Source organism: Bicyclus anynana, chromosome 15 (genome assembly GCF_947172395.1).
Source record: "Bicyclus anynana chromosome 15, ilBicAnyn1.1, whole genome shotgun sequence".
NCBI lineage: Eukaryota > Metazoa > Arthropoda > Insecta > Lepidoptera > Nymphalidae > Bicyclus > Bicyclus anynana.
This window is the reverse complement of record NC_069097.1, coordinates 4,146,581-4,170,622: the sequence shown is the minus strand read 5'-3', so window position 1 is coordinate 4,170,622 and position 24,042 is coordinate 4,146,581. Positions and strand designations below refer to the sequence as shown.

General features: G+C 37.9%; 2 protein-coding genes across 2 annotated transcripts in view; one reads left to right on the top strand and one right to left on the bottom strand.

Annotated features, from left to right (window-relative positions):
- LOC112047430 (intraflagellar transport protein 172 homolog) overlaps positions 1-2,614 on the top strand; it is a 31,279-nt gene extending 28,665 nt beyond the window's left edge. The window contains exons 33-35 of the mRNA XM_052885853.1: positions 279-397; positions 867-978; positions 1,487-2,614. Of these exons, the coding sequence (XP_052741813.1) occupies positions 279-397; positions 867-978; positions 1,487-1,614 (359 nt within the window). The 3' untranslated portion in view covers positions 1,615-2,614. The remainder of the gene's footprint in view (positions 1-278; positions 398-866; positions 979-1,486) is intronic.
- Positions 2,615-3,581: 967 nt separating this feature from the next.
- LOC112047444 (regulating synaptic membrane exocytosis protein 2) overlaps positions 3,582-24,042 on the bottom strand; it is a 262,982-nt gene continuing 242,521 nt past the window's right edge. Inside the window, exons 10-21 of the mRNA XM_052885854.1 lie at positions 23,772-24,013; positions 23,225-23,349; positions 22,783-22,951; positions 22,352-22,410; positions 19,526-19,716; positions 18,984-19,158; positions 18,257-18,410; positions 17,670-17,852; positions 16,960-17,109; positions 14,517-14,707; positions 14,177-14,335; positions 3,582-14,099 (exon numbers count right to left, since the gene is read on the bottom strand). Coding sequence (XP_052741814.1) covers positions 13,914-14,099; positions 14,177-14,335; positions 14,517-14,707; positions 16,960-17,109; positions 17,670-17,852; positions 18,257-18,410; positions 18,984-19,158; positions 19,526-19,716; positions 22,352-22,410; positions 22,783-22,951; positions 23,225-23,349; positions 23,772-24,013 — 1,984 coding nt within the window. The 3' untranslated portion in view covers positions 3,582-13,913. The remainder of the gene's footprint in view (positions 14,100-14,176; positions 14,336-14,516; positions 14,708-16,959; positions 17,110-17,669; positions 17,853-18,256; positions 18,411-18,983; positions 19,159-19,525; positions 19,717-22,351; positions 22,411-22,782; positions 22,952-23,224; positions 23,350-23,771; positions 24,014-24,042) is intronic.

Here is a 24,042-nt window from a genome sequence, read left to right as displayed (position 1 = left end):
ATCCATTTTGTGACGTCACTGACACACTTGTTGTACTAAACGTCGAACTAAATTGTTAACTAACATTTTTGTCGCAAAAAAGCAAAAGCGTTAAACGCTCCATTTGTTAGGGATTTATTATAGTGACGTCATGAAACAATTGAAATATAGACCTATTATCTACTACTAAACTGTCGTTCTAATAAAGTATTGATTTTATATTTTTTGCTTGTGATCAAGCCTGAGAATGTCTGACTCAGAAATAGAACCCAGGACCTCATGATCTTTGACATGTACAGAGTGCACGGACTGGGCGCGAACTCCGTTGGTGTTGGACAGCGCGTGCGTCCGCGGCGCGCCGCTGGACGCTCTGCGAGACTGGGTGCTGGCCGTGTCTATGGATCAGCAGGTCGAACAGGTATGGGGGAAAAGAAAAAGTTTACTTTAAAATTGACATTTTTTTTAAAATTCTAAATTAGCCCTTGACGGTGACTTCACCTGCCCCCTCGTCAAGTGGCACGTCGATTCTCTTTCTACGATCGCTAGCGCTTCGAAAACTAGAAAGATGTATGTGAATGACATTTGCTATCAACAGGTTACGTGATCAAGATCTGTCATTCGCATACATTTTTCTGGTTTTCGAAGCGTTAGCGTGATGATGATGATGCAGTCTAAGTGGAAGGAAGTAGGCATACTTGGAAAAAGTACAAGTTTATTCTACCCATACTTCTGACAGTTGCTTCGCGGCATCGTACCGGAACGTTACATGGCTTGGAGGCACGTTATTGCCCGTAGGGTGGTAGCCACGATCGAAGCATACCACAATACATACTTACATAATAAATAGTACATTTAAATAATTTGATTGTTATATTTTCTTATGATAGACACTGCCAGTGGATGGTCGCGGCAAGTACAGTTCTTTCGTCGGTGACGACGAACCATTTTGTGTGCTGACCGGCTTCCAGCTGGCGTCTCGACTCGTCACTTTTACTAATGGTAACGTTGGCATTTCATATTGACCTTTATCTGTGTTTTCATTTTTATTCATTAACTAGCGGACCCGGTCAAGCTTCGCTTTGACTTGTGTGCGCTTCTTCCCTACCTACCCTACCCTACCCTACCCTAACCCTACCCTACAAATGCTCCATACAAACTTCCAAAAGTAGCCTACAAGTATGTAACTCTCAATGCTTTTAACTATCGTTTTGCCGTGAAAGACGGACAAACAAACAGACTGTTTACGCCAACTGGCGCTGGCTACGTTCATTGCACTGCAAAGAACGTTGGCGCTTGCGTAATAAAGTAATTTTTCAGCACATTGTATGACTAAACTGCGTTGAAAGTTTTAGAATTTTGTAAGTACAAATATCAATATAACTTGAAAAACGTAAAATTTCGGCTAACATAATATATTGCTTTATTATTATAGGCCTTGATGTCAACTACCACCCTGTAAAGTGTAATATTTACGGGACACCCTGTTTAAGATGTCGTTACTGCGCAGGTCGGTGCGCGAACCGCGAGTGGTGGTCGCGCGTGTCGCACGCGGCCCGCAGCGGCGCCGCGCCGGCCGCGGCCATCTTGCAGCACGTCACCAAGTGGTGTGGACCGGCCGACTACTCGCATATTTAACAATAGCAGAACTTCACAAATTCACTTGCGTAGTTGCCATGTAAAGTAATATATATAAATACTAGCGAATTATTAATTTATTTATTTGCACTCCCTTCCCTATCCCTATCCCTGCCTTACACTACCCTACTCCTACCTCTACAACCTACCCGTACCCTACCTCTACTCTACCCCTACCCTACCCTACAACTACCCTACCGCTACCCTACCCCTATACCATAAACCTACCCTACCACTACCCTAGCCTACCCCTACCCTACCGCTACCCTACCCCTACCCTATCCCTATACCATACCCTTACCCTACCACTACCCTACCCTAGGATTTAGGGGTTTGAAAAACAAATGTTGGCCGATTCTCAGACCTACTGAATATGCACAAAAAATTTCATCAAAATCGGTCAAGCCGTTTCGAAGGAGTATGGCAACGAAAACTGTGACACGAGAATTTTATATATCAGATAGTCTATGTTACTCCTTGATTAACCTATAGCTTTATACCTATTGGTATTTTTTTCAAATCGGTCCAATAGTTTTTGTGTTTATTCGGTACACACTAAAATATTAATCTTTCCTTTTTATAATATTAGTGTAGATAAATACTTGTTTACTTTTAAGTTAAGTAATACATATATAGTAATACATACTATATGCGGGCTCCTGCGACTACCTGCGTGAAACCCTTCTAATAAAAATAACGTTAGCATTTTGTTTATGTCTCATCTCTCCTATGGGGCTAGGCAGCGTTTTCGATGAAATATCACTGGCGGCTTTTTCCATCAATTGTAAGAAATTTTGACTTTGGATAGTTCTTTGAATGTAATTAGGGGTCCAAATTAAATGAAAATATGTGTACCTACTCGTATCTAATTTTGTTATGGACTCTTTATCATTGAAAATAATTGGTTTCTAGGTTTATAAATAACGAACTGCCGTGCCCCCCTGATAAATGTTATCAATTGCTAGAAATATTGGTATTTGTTCTTCCGAAGAAATATACAGTTGGAGCATCTTTTAAAAATTGTAAGTAGGCATCAACTGTATTATTTTGTTAAAATATATTATTTTTTGATTAAGTAACACTTGTTTTTTATGATGCTGTCACCTTGGGCGAATAGTACTAATTAGAATAGTAATATTTGGTCAGATGCGGTCAGATTACGAACCTGTAAATGTTTCTATTTCTTGTAAAATTAAATTTATGTTCGTTAGCCACGAATAAACTCTATAACTGCTAACGGATTTGCTTACTTGTTTTTTTTGTTTTGTTAGCTCTAAAATAAAATTAGTAATTTTGCAAGGGACATTCATATGGAACAAATTTCAGGAGCCCAACTAACAAAAATAAACCTTCGTCATAAATTACTTCATTGATAAAAACCACAAGAAAATCCAATTAATAATTTTTAGGGTTCGTGGTCTACAAGGAACCCTTAGTTTCACCATGTCCGTCCGCCCGCAGTTTAGCGCAGAGTCTATAGGCACTAGAAAGCTATAATTTAGCATGAGGTGGCAAGAGTATGAACATCAAAAAATGTCGACGAAAGGCGTAAAATAAAATCTTGAATAAAGTTCATCGCAAATAGATAGACTATTCATCTATATGAATAGTCTGTCTATTCATTCGTATATCCAGAATTGTTATCTACCTATCATTATCATCTTTCCCTTTCCCTTATCCCACTTAAGTGGGGTCGGAAGAATATGTTAATCTTTTCCCTGATGAGTTGACGAGTAATAGTCTCTATTACTCGTCAACTCATCATGCACTCCCTCTTCTCTGGCCTATCTCTTCCTTGGCCTTTCTCTCCTCTTATGTCCTTCCACTTGCACATTCAACATTTTTCTAGTAATATGACTGTAATATAATTGTTATCTATCGTTCTATGTAGATCTATGTAGATAACAATTCTGGATAAAAAAATACTTAGTGTACTTTGGGAAGTGTAGTTAGAAAAAAAATAACTATTGTGTTTATACTGCTATAATAAACTCATTTGTTATCACATTTATTTTGATAATATATTTTGACACACATATTATTTGTTACGTACTCACTAGGAATTTGTATTCATTCCGTTTTCGCAATTTATTGAGATGCTATTTAATTTACTTGAAAAATTTGCACGTTTATTTTTTATTAATAATGACAATGCATCAGTGAATGATTCGAGTGGTTGCGAAAACGGAATTTTCGAGAAGATCACGTTGTATCTATGAAGAAACGACATAACACTAAGACACAATTAGAAGTAAGTTATACATGAAACGCTGTCCATACAGCCGACACCATATCACATTAGTTCATTAGTCGCTAGAGGATAATCCAGATAATCCATAGATTGAATCTGATATATAATTAATAAACGCTGAGTCTCCAGTGACATGGTTTTTTAAAAAATATCGTTATTTTCATGCTATTTATACTGAAAATCTGTTTCAAAAATATTTACCTTTTAGCCTGTGGTAGCCAGACCTTCGTGATTTTATAACAGCTGCAAGTTAGCTATTGCTCCAACTATAGGCAAGTTCGATAGGTGACAATGGAGATGGACCGTGGTTGCTTTGTGAAGTAGCTGATTTAGGCAACTCTTCGACTCTCAGGACAATACAACGTCGGCCCTTGAAACCCAGGCACACCCAGGCATAAAAATATATGGAGATGATAATATCTCGTCATCAACCCATATTCGGCTCACTGCTGAGCTCGAGTCTCCTCTCAGAATGAGAGGGGTTAGGCCAATAGTCCACCACGCTGGCCCAATGCGGATTGGCAGACTTCACACACGCAGAGAATTAAGATAGTTCTCTGATATGCAGGTTTCCTCACGATGTTTTCCTTCACCGATGATGATAATATGATGTATTTAATTATGGACCTGGTTAAATAATTGGCGTAAAAAAGTGTGTTTCTTGAAGAAAAAAACATTTTTTTATCACTTTTCTTGCTCAAAAAGTTCGCCGGTGTACCAAAGTGGCAAAAAATTTCAAATGTCAAAACTATAAACTATAAAATAAGTCTTAAAAAAATGTCGTAACTTTTGGAGACTGTGCACAGGAAACATGATATCCCGTAAGATCATACAAGAAACGTTACGTTTTATGCAATGATTTGGACTCTGGACTCTCGAAACTTGCTATCTCACAAAACCACCTTGATTCTAACTCCATATTTGCTTATTATACTTAACTGTGGTTAAAGCTTGGGTTGACAAGCTTTCAGCTTTTATAAAATCACGAAGATGTGGCTCTCACAGGCTCACAATTCATACCTATATCCATATATTAAAGTGTGTAATTACACAAGTGACATGGATTAGCTCTAGTGGGTATCTTTATAACACATGGTACTTGTATCATTTTGGTTTACAGTATGGAGTATTTATATAGGTATATCGAATCAGCGTTTATTAATTAATTGTACTTGAGGTTCAATGACCCCATTAAATTATTTGAAAGATATGTTTTGTGCGAAGTGCGACTGTGTACCGTGGTATGGAAGTATTAGGCACATAATAATATTATGTTAAGTAAATAGATTTACATTTATATATTTCTTACATACTTAGAATATTTTGTCGTACATACTAATATATCGAAATAGTAAGCGTAAGTTACCAACGTTTTGTTAGAATTTTAATATAGGTATAGAATTTTCTATTTTCGGAAGACGGTTTTGCTTTGGTTAAAGTGGTAAAGTATACAGACAGGTGCGTTAAGCGTAGCTTAAGTGCTATATGACCTGTGGGTGCGTTAGTAGGTAAAACTTAAAGCTTAAGTAAAATTTCTGCTTTGCTCAAAATTTTTATATTATTTACTTGGATTTTCCACCACATTTACAAAAAAAAACGAAATTGGAAAAAAAACAGGTGGCTAAAGGAGGCTAAAGGAGGCTAAAGGAGGCTAAAGGAGGCTAAAGGAGGCTCTAGAAGTCATGCAGCCCATATAGACCGAAGTCTGTGGCAGCACTGGTAATATAATATTTTTTATTCTCTCTCATTTATTTATTTCTCCTTTTTTTTCAATTATACAAAACAGATACAAAATATACAAAACAGATTATCGTCATGTGGAACATTAATATCAACAACTATTGTAAAATATTGTTATTATGTTTATAACTTATCATTTTGACTACGAGTTGTTGTTGTTGGTTGCTAACCATTTGGATTTATAGTTTTGTTTACCAAAAAAACGCCACCCTGTATCTTTATCAATTCGATTTTCCTGTGTCACGTAATTTTACACATACCAATGATTATTTGTTGATTATTTGTTTAATAAGGCGTTTGTTCTGTCACTTTATTACTACATCCGAAGCCAGACCGTCTTCCAGAAATAGAATAACTATAAATGGGTTTCATCTTATTTATATGCGGTTTTGTCTTGCGATAATATGTAGGATTGTACAGTTGTGTAGTGTACGTATCCCAAATTAATAAATAAATACAACACTGATTTGTGTTTTAACAATAAAAGTTGCTTATAGGCAAGTGTGTTCATAAATATAGATTTCTACAAATTCTACATAGATAATTAAAATTTTTTGGGTCTATTTTTACAATTCGATACGGTAAAAAGTTCAGTAGTGACTATAATTTTGTTTAAAAATATACGAGTTAGGTAAGTAGGTATGCTTGCAGATCGTAAATTATTGGAATACAGAGTTGTACTGCATGAAAATAACCAAGTAATGAATTATATGGTTAGGTTTAATTTCAATAATATGTATTTTATGGAATGATGAATAAAAAAATAATCTTACTTACTTCTCAGTCATATACTGAACCTTTTTCCATATTTTTTTCAGCCATCTTTTAGGTTTAGACTTTATTTTTGTCAGATCTTCGTTATTTATTAAAAGCTGACACATTATCAGCTCATGGCTCTTAACTTAGAGGGCAACTAAAGAGTTAGGATGATGGTGGCTCCGGGTGGTTTCAAAAGTTCAGACTTTCAACCGTCCGATCTCGTCTCGTCCAAAAGATAATAAAAGAAAAACAATAAGTGCTATTCTATTATATTTTCTTTGACAAAATATAAGACTTCCTGTTAGTTGCCAGTCGAAAACTACTCTTAAAGATCACAGTTTAAGGGTCTTTAGCATTCAGTATACACCACTAAAAGCTGGTGACTGGGCACATGATCTCTCATATTCCTTAAAAATATAAAAAAACTTTTCCTACTTCCCCTTATGCAGTCCAGAAAAGTATTTTTGTAAGGGCTCAAACCACTTTACCGTCCAAGGCCACCGCGGTCCTACCTCTATAGTTGCCTACCGTAGGTAGTTGAATGAACTGACAAAGTTTCATCTTATACAGGGGTAGGGTAATTAATAGATAAAACGTAATTGGAAGATACACCGCCTAATTATCTAAAAGTAATTTGGTTAGTTTTGAAAAAAATCCGTAGAGGGTGATCAAGTTTTAATGTTTTTTCGGTTTTTCCCAATTTTTCTAACTTTTTCAACTAATATAATTCCGAAAAAAATAATATAATTTGGACACCCTACGACTTTTTTCAAAATTATCCAAATTAGTTGTAGATAATTTAGGTGGTGTATCTCTTATTTGTATTTTATTTATTAATTACGTGACACTCTGTATAAAATAGCGAATAAGGAAGACCATCCATAGGTTGAACAACGCATACAACCATTTTCAGAACAAATATATAGTTTTATATTTATTATGTAAAGATTAAATTTATGATAATTATTATTATAAATATATTTTATGATATAATATTTTCACAGCATTTTATATTAGCTCAGTAATATAAAATTATAGTGTAAAAATATATTCGACGCGTGATAAGTTTTTCTATATGGCGTAGTGAAATATAACTTTTACATATGATTATGTATAGGAGTTAAGATACTAAATATTCTCTCTCTTAGGAATTGTACATTTACTGGTGGATCTTAAGAAGTATTTTTGCATTTACAATAAATAGGTAAAACATTAACAACAGGTATCGAAGAGCGCTTTTGCGTGTTATATTCGAGGGAATTATTTAAATAGTATTTATATAAGACTTTATAATATCAAGTGATTTATAGCTAGCATTTGTTATATATGTATGAGACCGATATACGTTGATCGTAGATTGCTGCAATAGCCGCCGCTCTCATATAGGAATAGGAGCCCATTTCTTGAAAGCTTTAAAAGCAAGTACCTAACTGTTGCTAACGATGTTATCACCACCATTATAACTTATTTTTTAGTAGCCATTTTTTAGTCGAGAATGTCTTACAACTTAGTAAGATGATCTCGACTCAATAATGGCTACTAACTAAATAATTATTGAGAAAATCTGAAACTGTAAAGTAATTATATACGGTAAAATAATACACATATATTATATTACCGTATTTATTCAGCTTTTCTCAATAATTTTAGAATTTAAACTGTCGTGAAAAAAAACACGGCTAAAACTCACGTGGTACAGGATCGGAGTATGCCCGACTAGTTTCGCACCCATACGGCGGGGCTCCTTAGTCATGAGCTGGTTCGCGGCACGATCCAAACTGTTTCTCAATAATTTTTTTTTCAATAAACTTTTCTTTCTACCTATAGCATGCGGCTCTTACATCAGTCTGCCATCGATTAGCGTATATGAAAGTTGTGTTTGTCTGGCACCATAGAATACATGTAACTACGTTAACACACTACTTGTGTATTTGTTGAGGCTTTATAGTAGCCCGACGACTCGGTTAATATAGTGTCTATGGAGAGTAAGAGGTGACATCGTACTGCAAAGTGACTAAACATCTTGCATTTATTTATAGACAATACAAAAAAAATGGTTTAGAAATGTTGCCAGGTTATAATAATTTAGATATACCAAACATTCCAATTAAATAACTATATAAAAGATTCTACTATATATATGAATGATATTGTCAAGCGAGTCACTAAGCTACGACCGTTTTGGAAGAACAAATTTTGACGAGAAAACACATTTAATTTCGTCGATATGTAATTTTCATCTAACATCAATAAAAATATCAAATTTTCACACAAATATTTGAACAAGATAGGCCGTTCGATCTTTGGAGACTCACGTTTCGTGTCGATGCTCGATATAGAGATTTCCTGTAAAGCTTAAATGAAATTCTAATAATAGATACCCTATTATTTTTACACTCAATGCAATTATTTCATAAAAATAGGTATTATACGAGTAAATATGTTAGGTACTTGGGTTTTCCACTAGGATGTCAGTTAGCAAGTCTTCTTCTTCTTAGCGTGGTCCCATACCGTGGGGTCCGCGTTTACGATGTCGAACCAGCGCTTTTAGGGGCGGCCTCGGGGGACTGCGATGTTCAGACATCTGTTACCCACGTAGCTCTGCGGATGTCGTGCAATGTGGCCTTACCATCTGAGACGGGCTTCCTGCAGCTTATCTCAGATGTCACGGACACTGAGCCTACCGCGTATGTGCTCGTTGCGTTGTCAGTCACAACGTGTGACGTCACACATCCATTGTAGCATTTTCCGAAGGCCGACCAAGTCAACTACCGTACAGCAGCACTTTTGTAGATAAGTCCCTTGAGCTTTACCGGATGCAAGTTAGCAAGTGCTAATTAGTAGTGATGCGCCGACTAGTTGCCGACTAGTCGGTAAAGCCGACTAATCGGCAAAGTCGCCGACTAGTCGGTAAAGCCGATTAGTCGGCAAAAAGCGCCGACTAGTCGGCTTATTATTTTGTATGTAATTCTTAATAATATTATGTATTGAGGAAGAAAAAAACATCTTTACTAAAGATTTTCTTTTTGTCATGATTAAATTTTAAAACAACTCTTTAACTTTCATTAACAAAAATAGTATTATTTGTACAAAAAAAATATTTATCATGTCACTTGCTTGGAATAATTACTTTTGCTCAGCTATATCAGCAAGCAATTAAGAAAAACACATCGACACACTCGCAAGCGAATTGCGCTTAAATCAGCTGTATCTAAACATAGCTTTACGGAAATCCCCGACCCGTGATCGGCATTGCCGACTAGTCGGCATCTTTGCAACCGACTAATCGGCTAGTCGGCTAATATGCAAAAGTCGTAGTCGGCGCATCTCTACTTTTTAGCATTTTAATTAATTAGGGTAGACCAATAAGATTTCACGATTCGTTAAAAATGTATAGGTACATGTCCTTACTCGAACATACTCCTGGTAGAAAAACCCAAGTAGGAAGATATAAAGATACATATACTGTCTCTGTTTACTTATATTGTCACGAATATATTTCTATTGCTGGAATTGAGGTAATTTGTTTAAAATATTGCTATTATAGACCTCGCTCTCTGTCAACTACTGTACAGTATATATACTTTTCATTCAAACAGGCCATTTACTCTAAAACTATGTTAAACGAGATAATTATTTGCAATGGTTAAACAGGCGCGGCATATTAAAATAATAAGTTTTATTTAAATCATATTATCCCACGATTCGCACGAGAGTTTTTTTGTTGTTAGAAAAGCGTTTATTCAACTTTTATAAAGTTCTTAATTCATGGTCTATTTCCAACGCCCAAACTTGAAAATGGAATACTGAGCGAAAAAAAGCGTCTTGTTTTAAAAACGCGTCTTCGTGTGTTGTCGTGTGATCATATTCTTGAGAATTCATTCCTTGTATTTGAACGTTTTTTTAACGTCCGTTAAAGAAACTCTCGTGCGAATGAAGGCCTATGAAACATCACAGCGTCAAGATCTAATCTAATTCAACGTTTGCATTTTACCAAAGACTGTCATTATTATGATATAATGACCAGGAATCAGGATAAACGTACTTTACACTACCTTTAGATACACATTTATATTGGGCTCTCTAAACATCTGATAAGATATTATACATAAAATACGTTTCTACAGATTATAAAAAAGATAGTTCAACATTATCACGAAATAGTTGTGCGTAGAAAAATTTTGAAAAATAAATTATAATTCAACAGTATTTACATTTTGTAAAAAGATTTTTACTTTGAACAAGTACGAAGAAACAACGTCAGTAGATTAGCTACAGCTCGTGCGATGTAGGATGGTGCGGGTGACAGTTCATTTCACTCTTGGAAAGTTTGCCGCGATTAACTATAACGGTACGTATTATGAACGTGATAAGGAAACTGTCACCCGCACCATGCTACAGCGCACGATTTAAATGTAGGGAAAATTCACTAAAGCACAACCTTGGAAGAATAGTATCTAGCGCTTATACACTAGGATCACTTAAGAGTTTTTCTATAAATCGTATAAGGCAAAGTGTTAAAGTTTGGGGTTTTTTTTAAGATTTCAAAGTAGTAGATACCACAGTATTAAAAAAGACAGATTTTTTATATTATTAGATACATTACATTTATACTTTTACAATTACTTTAGATTTAGATACTCCATCATTAAATAAGCTAAGTATTTTAGATTATTTGATAAACTTACCTACATATATTGATGGATTACAAGGTAAGAATGAGCGCATTCGGCTATTATTTTAAGTTTGAGTTAATGAGTATTGAGTTAATAGTTAAAAATCAAATGCTGATTTGTTTGTTGTTAATGGTAAAATCCCTTTTCAGATCAGTGGCCTAAATTCCAGTGTCGTGTGACTTTTTTCATTATTAATTTTAAAATGATCAATATTTAATTATACACCACGGCAATTGTTATGTGAGGTGAGAAAACAAATATAAAAGAGGAAGATAGGTTGTTTATTAATTTTCTTTGTCTGTAAATGTTGTGCCACCATACAATTTTAAGCATTTAGTAATAGTTCGAGTTCCTTAGAACATTTTTTGTTTGCTGGTAACTCAGTTAGCTAACAGAATCAAGAATTTTCGTAAATAAAAAAGTTGATCGTCTCATCAAGATGAAGCTACTCCCGAAAAATTAACTTGATAGTAATCAGTTGTACAAAATATTCTACGGATCTCTGACTATAAATTGTTGTTTAATACGTTACAATAATATTTTTACAAAGAGGGAATGGTTTAAAATGATTTTCTTAAATCAAGGAAGACTAACGGGAGAGCAGGCGTCCCGCAAGGGCTCATGGCGGGACGACTGACATTTCCCGAAAAGACTAAAGAAAAGCTTAGAAGATTGGCAACCCTACTTCTTCTTCCCTATACTATAGAGAAAATAGAAGTAGTCCTATTATTACATGGAGTTTATAGAAGTCTATCTTATTTTTAGAAGTAAGTCATAAATACGAGTATACAGGGTGCTCGGGAGTTTTTCCCATAACTTCAAGGTGTTGACGAGTCCACTTATAGCCGAAATGCATAAGTAATATTTTTTTAACTAAAAAATAAAATCTTTTTATGTTTCATACAAAGTAATACAAATAATTATGACTATTATACACGCCTTTATCTTTGCATTTTAAAATTTTAAAGTTTGGTTTCGTCATAATTATAAGGATGCGTCTATGGGACATTATATGATCTTTATACAAAAGAAATATTATTTACTCCGAAAATATAAATTTTAGAACACATGTTCTTTGAACATTTTAAATTATTTTCGGTAAAGAATATAACCCCAGAGTTATGGGAAACTCTCCCCAGCACCCTGTATATTATCATGCGTGAAATGTGATTATAATCGTATTTTGGTGGCACATCGTACTTTTGGTCAAAATTTATTTTGTATTCATTGAGTTACTATGTAGGTACTTACTACAGTATGTAATTTTTTTTTTTTTTTTATTCTTTACAAGTTAGTCCTTGATTACAATCTCACCTGATGGTAAGTGATGACGCAATCTAAGATGGAAGCGGGCTAACTTGTTAGGAGGAGGATGAAAATCCACACTCCTTTCGGTTGCTACACGACATCGTACCGGAACGCTAAATCGCTTGGCGATACGTCTTTGTCGGTAGGGTGGTAACTAGCCACGGCCAAAGCCTCCCACCAGCCAGACCTGGACCAATTAAGAAAACCGCAATCGGCCCAGCTGGGGATCGAACCCAGGACCTCCGTCTTGTCCACCGCGCACACCACTGCGCCACGGAGGTCGTCAAAATCGTAATGCATTATTATTTGTTGTTTGTAGCTTAGTAGGTAGGTAACTCAATGTTTGCCTTAGGGAAATATTATTCATTGTAATACTAGATAAAATATACAAAAAAAAGTGTTCAAAAAATATAACAAATAAATATGTATGGTAGTACGATAATTAGGTCTGATTTATCTTTTGTACCTATAATTATCAAAATAGATTTGTGTAAGGTTGTTGTGATATATAATATCTAGATTATATATCATTAAACGTTATTAAGAGTACCTATACATACTTTGCTGAGCAGGAATTTGGAAATAAGACCCAATTTGAATTTTCATGGTTATGCATAGGGGATTGCCTAAAAGGGAATGAAAGAGTAGCGTTCCCCTGGGATTTTACACATACAATGGCAATGATTTTATTGTGATCTTAGTTTACTTTACGGCTAGTGATATTTCGATTAAACCTCGCTATGATGATAAGACGCATCATTCTTAATACATATTATTTATGCGCAATAAAGATTTTCTTTTAAAGAGTTACATGGGCAGCAATGTGGGACTCTGAAGCGATTAGACGCCGATCAAATTATCCTGTCGCCTACGTTATTATTCTCTATGACATTCAAAACGTAAATATTCAATAAAGTGGTGTGTTTTTTCATACAAAATTATAACGCCGGTTGCTTAAGTTTTGGATGTCATACTGAACTCTGTACCTACCCTTAATACGTGAATCCATAATTCGCAAGCGTCGTCAATTTCAAATTAAATGGTAATAATAAATTAGATCTAAAGCCTTTTAGGTTTTATGATAAGCATTAAAGAGTTATTTCACGATGAATACGAGTATAAAGGTATCGCCACATAGCGGACGGGACGGGACGGCCAAGCTACGCCAGCTAAGGTAAAGTTGTCATATACTAGTTATAGAACACGCCACACAGAGCCGTTGCACGCAGCGTGACGTGTTCTGTTTGACGTGTTTATGGTGTACGTGACATGTAGTACTGGCTAGCTAGTAGGTAATTGGATGATTTCGTCAAGGTTAAATTCTAGGACAGAAGAACATTGAACGTTCAGACAAAAAATATAGGATCCATTTTACTCAAAAATATAGTTTGATATTTCGCATTGACGCTTGCAACGTATACAATCTGGTATTGAGGGTACTGGGTAGGGTTTAACGTCAATAACGCACGGATTTTCAATGCCAGCATGATCATGGTGCCTCGGGACATGTTTAGAGCCGTCGTGGAGCGCTAGTAGTCGTGGCGCTCCGGCGACGGCTCCCTGGATCAGTCGGGCGACTCGTCGGCGGCGAGCGACGTGGCCGGGAACAGTGGGTACCAGCCGTACGTGCGCTGCGGTAGCGTCAACTTGTCGAGGCAGATCTCGACGCCGCCCAGCGCCAGGTTGTGCTCGAAGCCGCCGCAGCGCTGCCACAGCATCACTACCAGGGTGCGTCCCAGAGCCTCGCTCGCCTAAAACATGCATTTCTCGGTAATCTAGTATGAGGCCGAACGTTTTCGAGAGCGTAGTGAGATAAGGTTGTATTTACCAAATATTTTAGCGTTTGCTTGAAATGAGGCTCGGTAGTGCGGCGGATGACTCGCGTCTTGCGCTTGTGCAGCCACTTGTCGCCGTCGCGCAGGTAGCACTTCACGTACGAATCTGGTACTTCGCCGTTGACGCCGTACACTCGACGCGCGTGAGATACCTGCATACAGTATGTATATTGTATATCTTGTCAGCTTTTAATGATTTAAACCCTTTAAAAACATGAATGATCATCTTGATCTTTAAACATTGAATAGAGTTAAGTAAAATTAACATTAAGCTTAAGCCGATAGAACTTGTCACTGCGTCTAAAACAGTAGGTAATAGGAAATGGTAGTGACCTCGAGTTCGAGCTGTCCCTTGATCATGATGATGCTGATGTTGATCTCCGCGTGCAGCGGCGGCAGGTGCGCGTTGCGCGGCGGCAGCTGGCCGGGGCCCAGCGGCACGTCGTCGTCGTCGCCCACGGCGTCACACGCGGCCGCCGCCGGCACGGCCGCCCACATGCTGCCCTTGCGCCCCGTCGCCGTGCCTGCGACCACAACTCGTGGAGCGACCGCGCGCGCGAGCTCCGCTGACACTACTAGCGGGCCGCAGTGCGGCCAACAACTATGTTGAAACCCTCGTATCGATCTATCGTTTCAACGCTTACTCCAACAACATAAACAAGTGTAAACCATTCAATCAAACATTTAAAATAAACATTACACAAATGAAGCACGTCAAACAGCATCGTGCCGATGTTTACAATCTCGACAGTTAACATAGATCGTCAAACGGTTCCGTTCCTAAACACAGAAAATATGAAAGAAGAAGCGGTCAAACGTGTGCAGCCAAGAGTGTATTCGAGGTTCTAATAGTTGCTGGAAGCGGTCTCGAGATCTTTAGTATGATATAAGCATTCCGTGTCATGAGCAGCCATAAACTGTAGTATAGTCTCAGTTTGTGTCGCCGTGTCGGCCGGCAGTTCCCTACTCTAGGTACTAGTTTACTGTTCGTATACTCTTCGAACTGCGTGTCTATGACCTACGAGTAAGATATATGTACAGGAAATCTAATAGAATGCGCATCGTAACAATGAATGACATTCGCAAAGTTAATGAAATCCAAAAAACATCCTAGGCGACACAATGCCATCGAGATGAACGTAGACGGACAGCCGAACAGACGGAACACAGAACAGATGAAGTGAGCGTGATCGCCCGCGGCCGGGCATGCGTCAGGACAGAACAGTACAGACACAGTGAAGTGATGAGAAGCGTCGGGCGCAGCCACATAAACGGTGCGAGCGCGCGGCCGTCGCGCAAGCTATGTATGACCCATGCTACTACTGGTCGCGGCCCCAGGCTGCCTCGCGCGCGCCCCCGCGGGCGGTCGGGCGGCGAGGCAGACTGGGGTCGGTCGGCCGTCGGACGTCACAAGGGATCGCGTACACCGACACCGCGCACGGACAAACCCTGTGAGAGCAGCGCGGCGCGGGCACGCAGGCGCTTACCGAGGTGCTAACGGTCCGTCGCTGCTGACCAAACAAGCACACAGTACAGTCAGTACCCGCAATGTTCATGGGGAGGGAGGGGCTGTCGGGACCGGTGTAGACATCGAGCGATCGGTGGGTCGGTGGTGGTGAAGAGTTTAAGCGGATCAGGAGTTTGAGTGGAAAATACAATCCTAAATAAGGTGTAGTATACTACTAAAATTAAATTAGTTACAAGGATAGATGGAATAGTAAGTAGGAATTTTTCAAGTTGTGGGAATTGTTTGTTAATATTATTTTTATTTATGAAATGAAACTTTTATCAACGAATTATTTAAGTAAGCCTATCTTAAATTATAAAGCTATTAAATAGTCCTAATATATTTTCTAGATCAGTTTAATATTCAAAACTTAATTTTTAATTCAAATTTTAATCAATCCTAAATAAAATTAATACGAAATATCTACCCATAAAGCAAAAGGAATTAACAATAAGAGTTTATATTAGAGCTTAAGCCAAAGGTTGTTAGGTCGTTTGTATTATAGAGTTTTTAGATTCTAACATATTTTATTCTCTTATTCTTTTTCGTTAACTTCTTTGTGCAAACTGAGTAGGTAAATCAGTTACAATTTCGTTATTAATTGAAACAAGATTGAGAATTAGAGAAAACTTAAAGGGCCAGGTATAATTTTCATTATTTCCAGGTATAATTTTCATCATTTCATTTCATTCATCATCATTAGACTACGATTATTACACATTTAAAGATATGAAATTCAGCTTCCGTAACTTGAAAGTACGTTATGTTGCATGTCTAGACTTATAATGTATTTATCTACATTTAATTTCGTAATCAGACTGGTTTAAAACCTCTTAGGTCCTCCGCATGCACACACTAATACTGGTATTTCCTAAAGTGTCCACTGTAAGTATAGGTCGTACCCTATTAGTAATCATATTATTTCCTTCGGGCGCTTTTAATTTAGGAAGTTAGTGTCGTACTACTGCGGTGGTGGAACGGTGCGTATATCGTGCAGTGCACGGACTGTGACAGGACGACGACATCGTCCCGACATAGTGAGTTCGCGTTACTGATGCAGTACTGCGTTATCAACGCTGTCGAATCTAAATTGCAAGAGCCCTCAAGAAACCTTATTTTACTTTTTATCATGTGCGTGCGGGGGACCTTGAATTGAATATGTTCGACTATGGCAGAGTATAGCAAGTATGATGAAAATATGACCTTAAGTTTAGCGAGAGGAGTAGGGGTTGTTTGGGTCGCACAGGAACACAGAACATGAGTACTTACGCCTGGCGGTGGAGCCCGACAGCGATAGCGTGCGGCCCAGCTCGCCCTTGACGGCGCGCAGAGAGCGCAGGATGTCGTCCGGGTCGCGGCGCACGCACGACGAGCGGCGGCGTTCCCGGCGCGAGCACGTCGCGGGGTCCACGCCGCCGTCTGCGTACAGTTTTGAAACGTTATGTGTAAAGTGCTATATACTTATATTAGAAGCACTCCAATTGTTTAATAGATAACTCTGCACAACTTTTCTAAGAACCATAAAACTTCAGGCTTCAGACAAATATCTATCGCACGTACGAGTAATCCTAAGGATGTAGTAGGAAAAAGTCCTCACACGATCAAGATATTATAAGAAATCATGTCACTAAGAATGTCACATGGGTTATGAATTTAGACATTAATTTCCTTTAAAGTAATCATTACTATTTATTTGCTTTGAATTAAATTTACGCTTAAATTTTAATCAATTTTTCTACATATTATGGACGTAAAGATAAAGATTTTGTCGAACAACAGACGGATCGGGACAGCGTCGCGACGCTGGCGCGTGGTAATGTAGATAGATCACGTCAAGCAGAACGTCACGCCGAGTACGACGGCTCTGTGTGGCGTGATCTACATAATATATTAATTAATATTTTACAACACTATAATTTTCTAATATATTCAAATTTTCACTTCAAGATTACAATCGTTCGTTTAAACAATAGACGAACCTTTCTCTTGCTGCTGAAACGAAGACCGCCGTGAGCCTGGCAATGATCGGGAGAAGTCTTTTCCTAACTGATACACTTCGACTTCTAATGTTTCGGATTGTGATGAACCACGTCGAGAGCCGGCCACCCACGCGTGGTCTGGGTGTAGGAGTGATGCGCACTCGCCGATTGAGTCCATGTCATCTGAAAAACATATGACGTGTTATTTGAAAGAAAGAAAGAAAAATCACAATATCTCCAGTACACCAGGGATGTGTGGCATAACCCAAAAAATGGCCCCAGCTCAGCATAATGCTACGTGACCATTAAAATTAGGACATGTAGCGCTGATTTTCAGCTGGAATCATAGATATTTCTTTTTCGTATGAAGGAAGGAAGATAAAAGTAAACTTTTAACAATTTTGTTATGCCGTGACAACAGAAATCAATTGCTAAGAGACAAAAACTTGACCGATTATTTTATTAGATACCTTAATATTTCGTTTCTCTACTTACACGTGTGATTTAGGAAAAAAACATTATGGGAAACCCAAAATTACAACTGAATACGACCTATTTATTGACTTGGCTAGAATTTTTTTGAGTACCCGAAACGGAGCGTTGTGAAGCAAAATCGCCTCTCCTCAAAGCTCTGCCGCCAGTCAGCGAGCCGCGGGGCGAAGCGTTCGCAGAGCGAGTGCCACGCTCCTCAAGCGTCCACCACACTGCTCGCTCTTCTGCGAATGCTTTTTCCAGTTCCATCTATAGAAGGAAGAATATGTTACCCAGTTATGTTTGGTTGACTCAGATCAATTTTTATATCACAAAGTCCAGGGAATTCTGAGTTGTACTATATGAGATACTGAGCTTTTTTTCAAGAAATTTTACAGTTAACATTTACAGCCCGGAGTCTGGTTGTTGATGGTGTTACACCCCTGTGCCTTGGATAACTAAGCTAAGATAGTTCAGCTTTCGGTCAAGGTCATCATTTGATAGTGGTTGTTAATTAATTATATTAAATTAATTAACAATCACCCTAATCTAGCCAACCCGCATTGAAGCGGTGTGATGGGTTTAAATTCTGTAGTGTAGTGGGTAGTTAACCCACAATAAATGATAATAATGATGATGATGACGAATGACCAATTAAAATTCTCCTATTTAGTGATATCGAACATTCGGTTTATTTTACCTCTAGAAGGATGAGAAAGTCATGGATTCAGAACATGTATTTTCATGATCCTAATTACAGTTTCAGAAACTTCACCAACCTTATAAATTGAAATTAAATATCTAACTGAGGTTTTGGTAGAAAAATCTTAAAGTACAACTTACGGTACATTCTCCTATAAGTACGGGGTCAATGCCAGGGCAGGCGTCCCACAGAGTGAGCTCAAGTGCTCGTCCAGCCAGCAAGTCAGCCGTGAGCCCGCCGAAGCCGAGAGTGGCGTTCCAAACAGGGCTGCATGATGCTGATGCAGGGTCGGTTTCCACGGGAGGGCAAGTTTCACTGCAATAGGGAAATTATTTGGAACAAAACAAAGATACATCTTTCGAATAATTAATATACGTATCGTAGTTTTATGTAGCCTGCCTTCGATTCGGAAAACGCTGCTCGGCTTGCACCGCTAACTTATCAGTTATGTGCATTTTAAGAAACTAAATATTACGTGTTTTTGTGAAGGAAAAGCATCGTGAAGAAACCTGCATGCCTGAGAATTTTCTTATTTCTGTACGTGTGTGAAGTCTGCTAATCCGCATTGCGCTAGCGTGGTGGACTATTCCCTCTAGTTTTGAGAGGCGGCTTGTGCTCAACAGTAGCTCAACCTAACTAAAATACGAGTATCTTTAGGTATGTGATGGATGTTGATACTTACAGCGAAGGTAAAAGACGTATTCTTGCAAATGCTTCAGGCTCATCGCCGTAGCCCAGCGTATGGTCTCGCGGAGGCAAATCATCCGCGGCGATGAGAACGACAACCAGTTTGCGCAGTTCCATCTCGAACCAAACTTGTAACTGCGCACGCGCCGACGGTCGCTCGCGGAAACGCTCGGCGCGATCTTGTTCCTGTACACGTAACAGTTCCATAATTTTAATTCCCATCAGCAATAAAAATTAAACACAATGTGACCTGATACATGACAATAAACCAAAGATCCAACGTCACATTGTTTGTACGAATGTCTAGATAGGTAAACAAAAAATCTATACAAAATTATTCGTTTCAAATAGAAATTGTTAATACGAGGATCAAGGGAATAAGGTACGTTTTAAAATATGCACTGATATCTAAATCAGTTGGAATTTTCTCGAGGGAATGCATCATAGCATGCAGCAACGGTCAGCTATATTAGGAACTCATCAGCAACTTTATTTGAGCCTCATTTGCTCCGTGCGATCTCAATTCTGTAGATAGATTAGATATGTTAGCGTTTATGGATTTGTATAAATTCCACTTAGAATATACGTCATTAAAATAACATGCGTCGGGCTGAGGCATTTCTATTCATACATAAAGTAATTAATAAAATCTGACGCTCTCATCCGCCATGCAGAAAGCTTTGTCATGCTAGTATTCAATAGACAAGCCGCGTATAACATTTGATTTATGGACTTAGTTGACGAGTATTGCTTTAATTCTATATATGTTTCAATTCTAACGTTTAGCTGTAGTATCAATTTTGTTTGTTTTTGAGTGTATCTAAACATTATTGTATAATCTATACTTTGAACTATTTTTTCTACAATATATGCAATGTTTAGCGCACCTAAAGTTCTAATGCGTGAATATTAAGTATCACTTATAACATCGAAATGAGAAATATATCTACAACGTTAAGTGTCATGACTTAATTTGGAAAAGAACTCAGGAAGTAATACTTTTATCGTTCAATGTTCAAAATGTTAAATGCTTTGTTGATATAAATTATAAGTAAAGTCACATTTTAGTTTATTTAAAAAACAACAACCAAGAAACTCGTCATAGCACAAATGATTAATAAGCTCACTCAGGAGCTATTGTACGAGAATAGTTTTCTCACACACTTAGACGCTCAATATCCAAGAAGTGCTCTGAACCACATCAACGCACGTATGACTTGTGCCGTGTCATGCATTTCTCAGTTGGTAGGTAAGTATGTAATGAGGCTGAACATTCAACTACTAGGGCAGAGCGGTTATGTACATCGTGTGTAGTGTCGCATCACGAATCAGAAGCATCGGTGCGCGCCTGTCGCTCAAGGTGTTTGCGGCCCGGCGGTTGGGCGGCGGTGTACCGTGCTGCCACCACTCGAAGCTCCTACGAGACAAGTCGTTGCAAACGTCTCGGACAACTGTGCGGCATCACACTACACTAATCAACAACAAAACTTGGTAACAGACACTCGATGCGCAAGACATGGACGGTACGAACTGGAGTTTGTTGAGTAGACTGCGTTTCGGTGTCAACAATGTTTGTCGTCCGGAATACTGCGCTCACCTTGTCGTGCGTCTTCGATTGCATCAATTCCTTGTCTCGACGCTGTCGTTTCTAATCTTCGATTAATTTTCGTCGATACTTGTGTCACTTTTATGAATTTTAATGAAATGAATTTGTGTCGGTTCGTTCATCTAGCGCGTTTAGTAAATTTTGAAATGCATGAACCTGTTGTTTCTCAAGCTTTTCTCTCTAAAAGCGATGGCGGTTCTAGCTGCACTACATTTTTATAGTTCTTTATCGACATTAAGAACATTAGGCTAGTCATCCACGAATATCCTATAGATAGATTCCGATAGCGGGATGAACCCTAATGCTACCATCGAGCACTAAAACTCAGCGTTTGTCTAAACTTACTTATTGCATTGCGATCGTTCGTATCGAGATTTGCCGATTGTTCCCTACTAATCCACCCAGCGTCGATGATGAGATTATGAAATTGGTCGGGTGATAGAAAAAATAAAAATCTGAAAATAAGTACGCAGTATTTTTTCATACACTTCACTTAGGGTAACAGCATATAAACGATAACGTATAATGAATATAGGCAACAAACAAATTAAAAATATAATTGGGTAAATATTTCCAGTGATTAAACAGAGCAACCGTCGTTCTACTTAGTAAAATGTTAACAAAGGTAAAGTACTCCTATGTTAGTTAGAAATACTAATCTCTTATAACTAGTCTAACATGAAAGATTTCAAAGTGATTAGTACTACAGTATCACAGCAGATCAATATAAGACCAGCCTCCGCGCTTCTTCCTCAGATAACTATAAGTAATTTTTTATATTAATAAAATTAACAATTTTATGCTTTAGTGAATAAGTTTGCGGTTAGAATTGGCGTCGCATTTACACCAGTGAGCACCACCATATGATATCAGAGTTTCCTTACAAATATTTTAAATATTAAACGTTATTGAAACAGAACTTTGATTCTTGGAGCATTTTTAAATATATAAACATCAGAAAGCAATGAACTTAAGTAATTAAAAATGAAGTTAAAAATATCTTTTTAATACCTACAATGATGGTCCACCAATCAAAGGTACACTCAGAAGTAATAGTAAGATCACAGCTATATGTACTATACGGTCTGAAGCGCAGTCGAGGAGTCACCGAGTGACAGTCTCTAACAGATTTACGAAGAAACGAGAGGATCGGTCCAACGTCTCATAGATTTCACAACACATATTGTTACAATTAAAGCCTAATGTATATTATACCGGGGTTTTCGGCAATTTCCTTCGGGTCGGTGACGACGGCGATTTGTCCGTATCCGGTTCTGTGAACCAAAACAATTTAGATTCACTACAAATAAAGTATGCACTCCAGTGCTTATTAATAACCAATAAACCTCAATATAGATTATGATGTCGGAACACTACCGCAAATTGAAGCGTGTGAACAGAGCAGGAAGACTAGAAAAAAATAATAATAAGAGTTGAGTAAAATGAAGTGTAGAATACAAAATATATGAAAGTAGAAGAAAAAAATAACAGTAAAGACAACAAAGAATAAGTACCGTCAGTTTCAAAATGATAAAAGATTTTTTCAAATTTTATATTAAATCTTTAGAGTTTTAAACGTGTTAGAAAACTTAGATATCTAAGTAAAAACTTAAGAATGGATGGTTTGTTTGTTTGTAGTAACTTACCATATAGGGAGTGGTGATGGTGCGGCACCATAGCAGGCGGTGCAGGCGGGTCATCGATCTGCGGCGCTGGTTCCACCAACAAGTCAACCACATCTCCACCCCGTTCTAACACAGCGCACACTTCTTCAAAACTTCTCTCCGTTAGCGGGATTCCGCCCCATTCCAGTACCTGGCATTTTTCCAATGTGTTTAAAATTGTTTTTATTGTTGAAATTAGGGTAACGCTTGGCAATAATGCCTGATGGTAAATGATGATGTCTGGTGGTCATTAATGATTCTTGTTTATTATTGTTATTTTTATTGTGCAAATAAATAACAAGGAATCCTATCGCTTTATATTAGATTCTGTCTAAGGAATATAGTAGTGGAATATAGAGATCTCTGCGATGCTTCTGTTAGGCATTTTATTTTAAGTAATAGTAAATACAGAATAGAGTCTTGCCTTATCCCCCTGCTGTAACCCCACGAGGTCGGCCGGTCCTCCAGGCACCGTCCACACAATAACCGCTTCCCGACGTCCACTAGCGTCGGGCTTACCACCCACTACCCGCATGCCGAAACCTCGTGCTGAAATTATAAAACTTTCATTAATTCATACAATTTGGTTACTATCAATAAATGAAATTGAAATGTCTGCCTGCGATTTCAAAATAGTACTAACGGCACATCGTCCGCGAGAAAATGAGTGTAAAGTTTAAAACTTTGATCCCATTTCAAACCCCATTTGACATTTTGATGGCAACCAATATCTTTACCAATTTTGGGATTTTCAAAATTCTCAAAACACATATTTAATCGATAATAATATGTGTATAATTAAAAAACAACTCAACAATGTTCGATTTATATTTTGAACAAATCCTCTAGGTGTGAGATTTCAAAATTCTCTAATGAAATTTATCCATATCGGCTCGGTGGTTTAGCCGTGTAAATGTATCAGACAGACTGACTTTCACATTTATGATGCATATAGTTTCTAGTAGACTTACACCTATGCCCTTTATCATTAGGATCTCGTCGCAAGGTAACCCGTCGCGGCGACCGGTCGTCGACATCATGTATGACTATCTTGATGGCTTCAGCGTCGACGGACATCTGTCTCGCTGCGGCGGCGGCGGCTGCGGCAGCTGAAATGGACGCCGCTGAAGGCTCCGATGCTTCGGGCCCTCGCGTCGCTAGCGCCATGGCATTTAGAGCTCCAGTTCTTTGTTGTAACGCAGCAATGTCGGGACTGTAGGATATTAATTTAGAATAAGTATT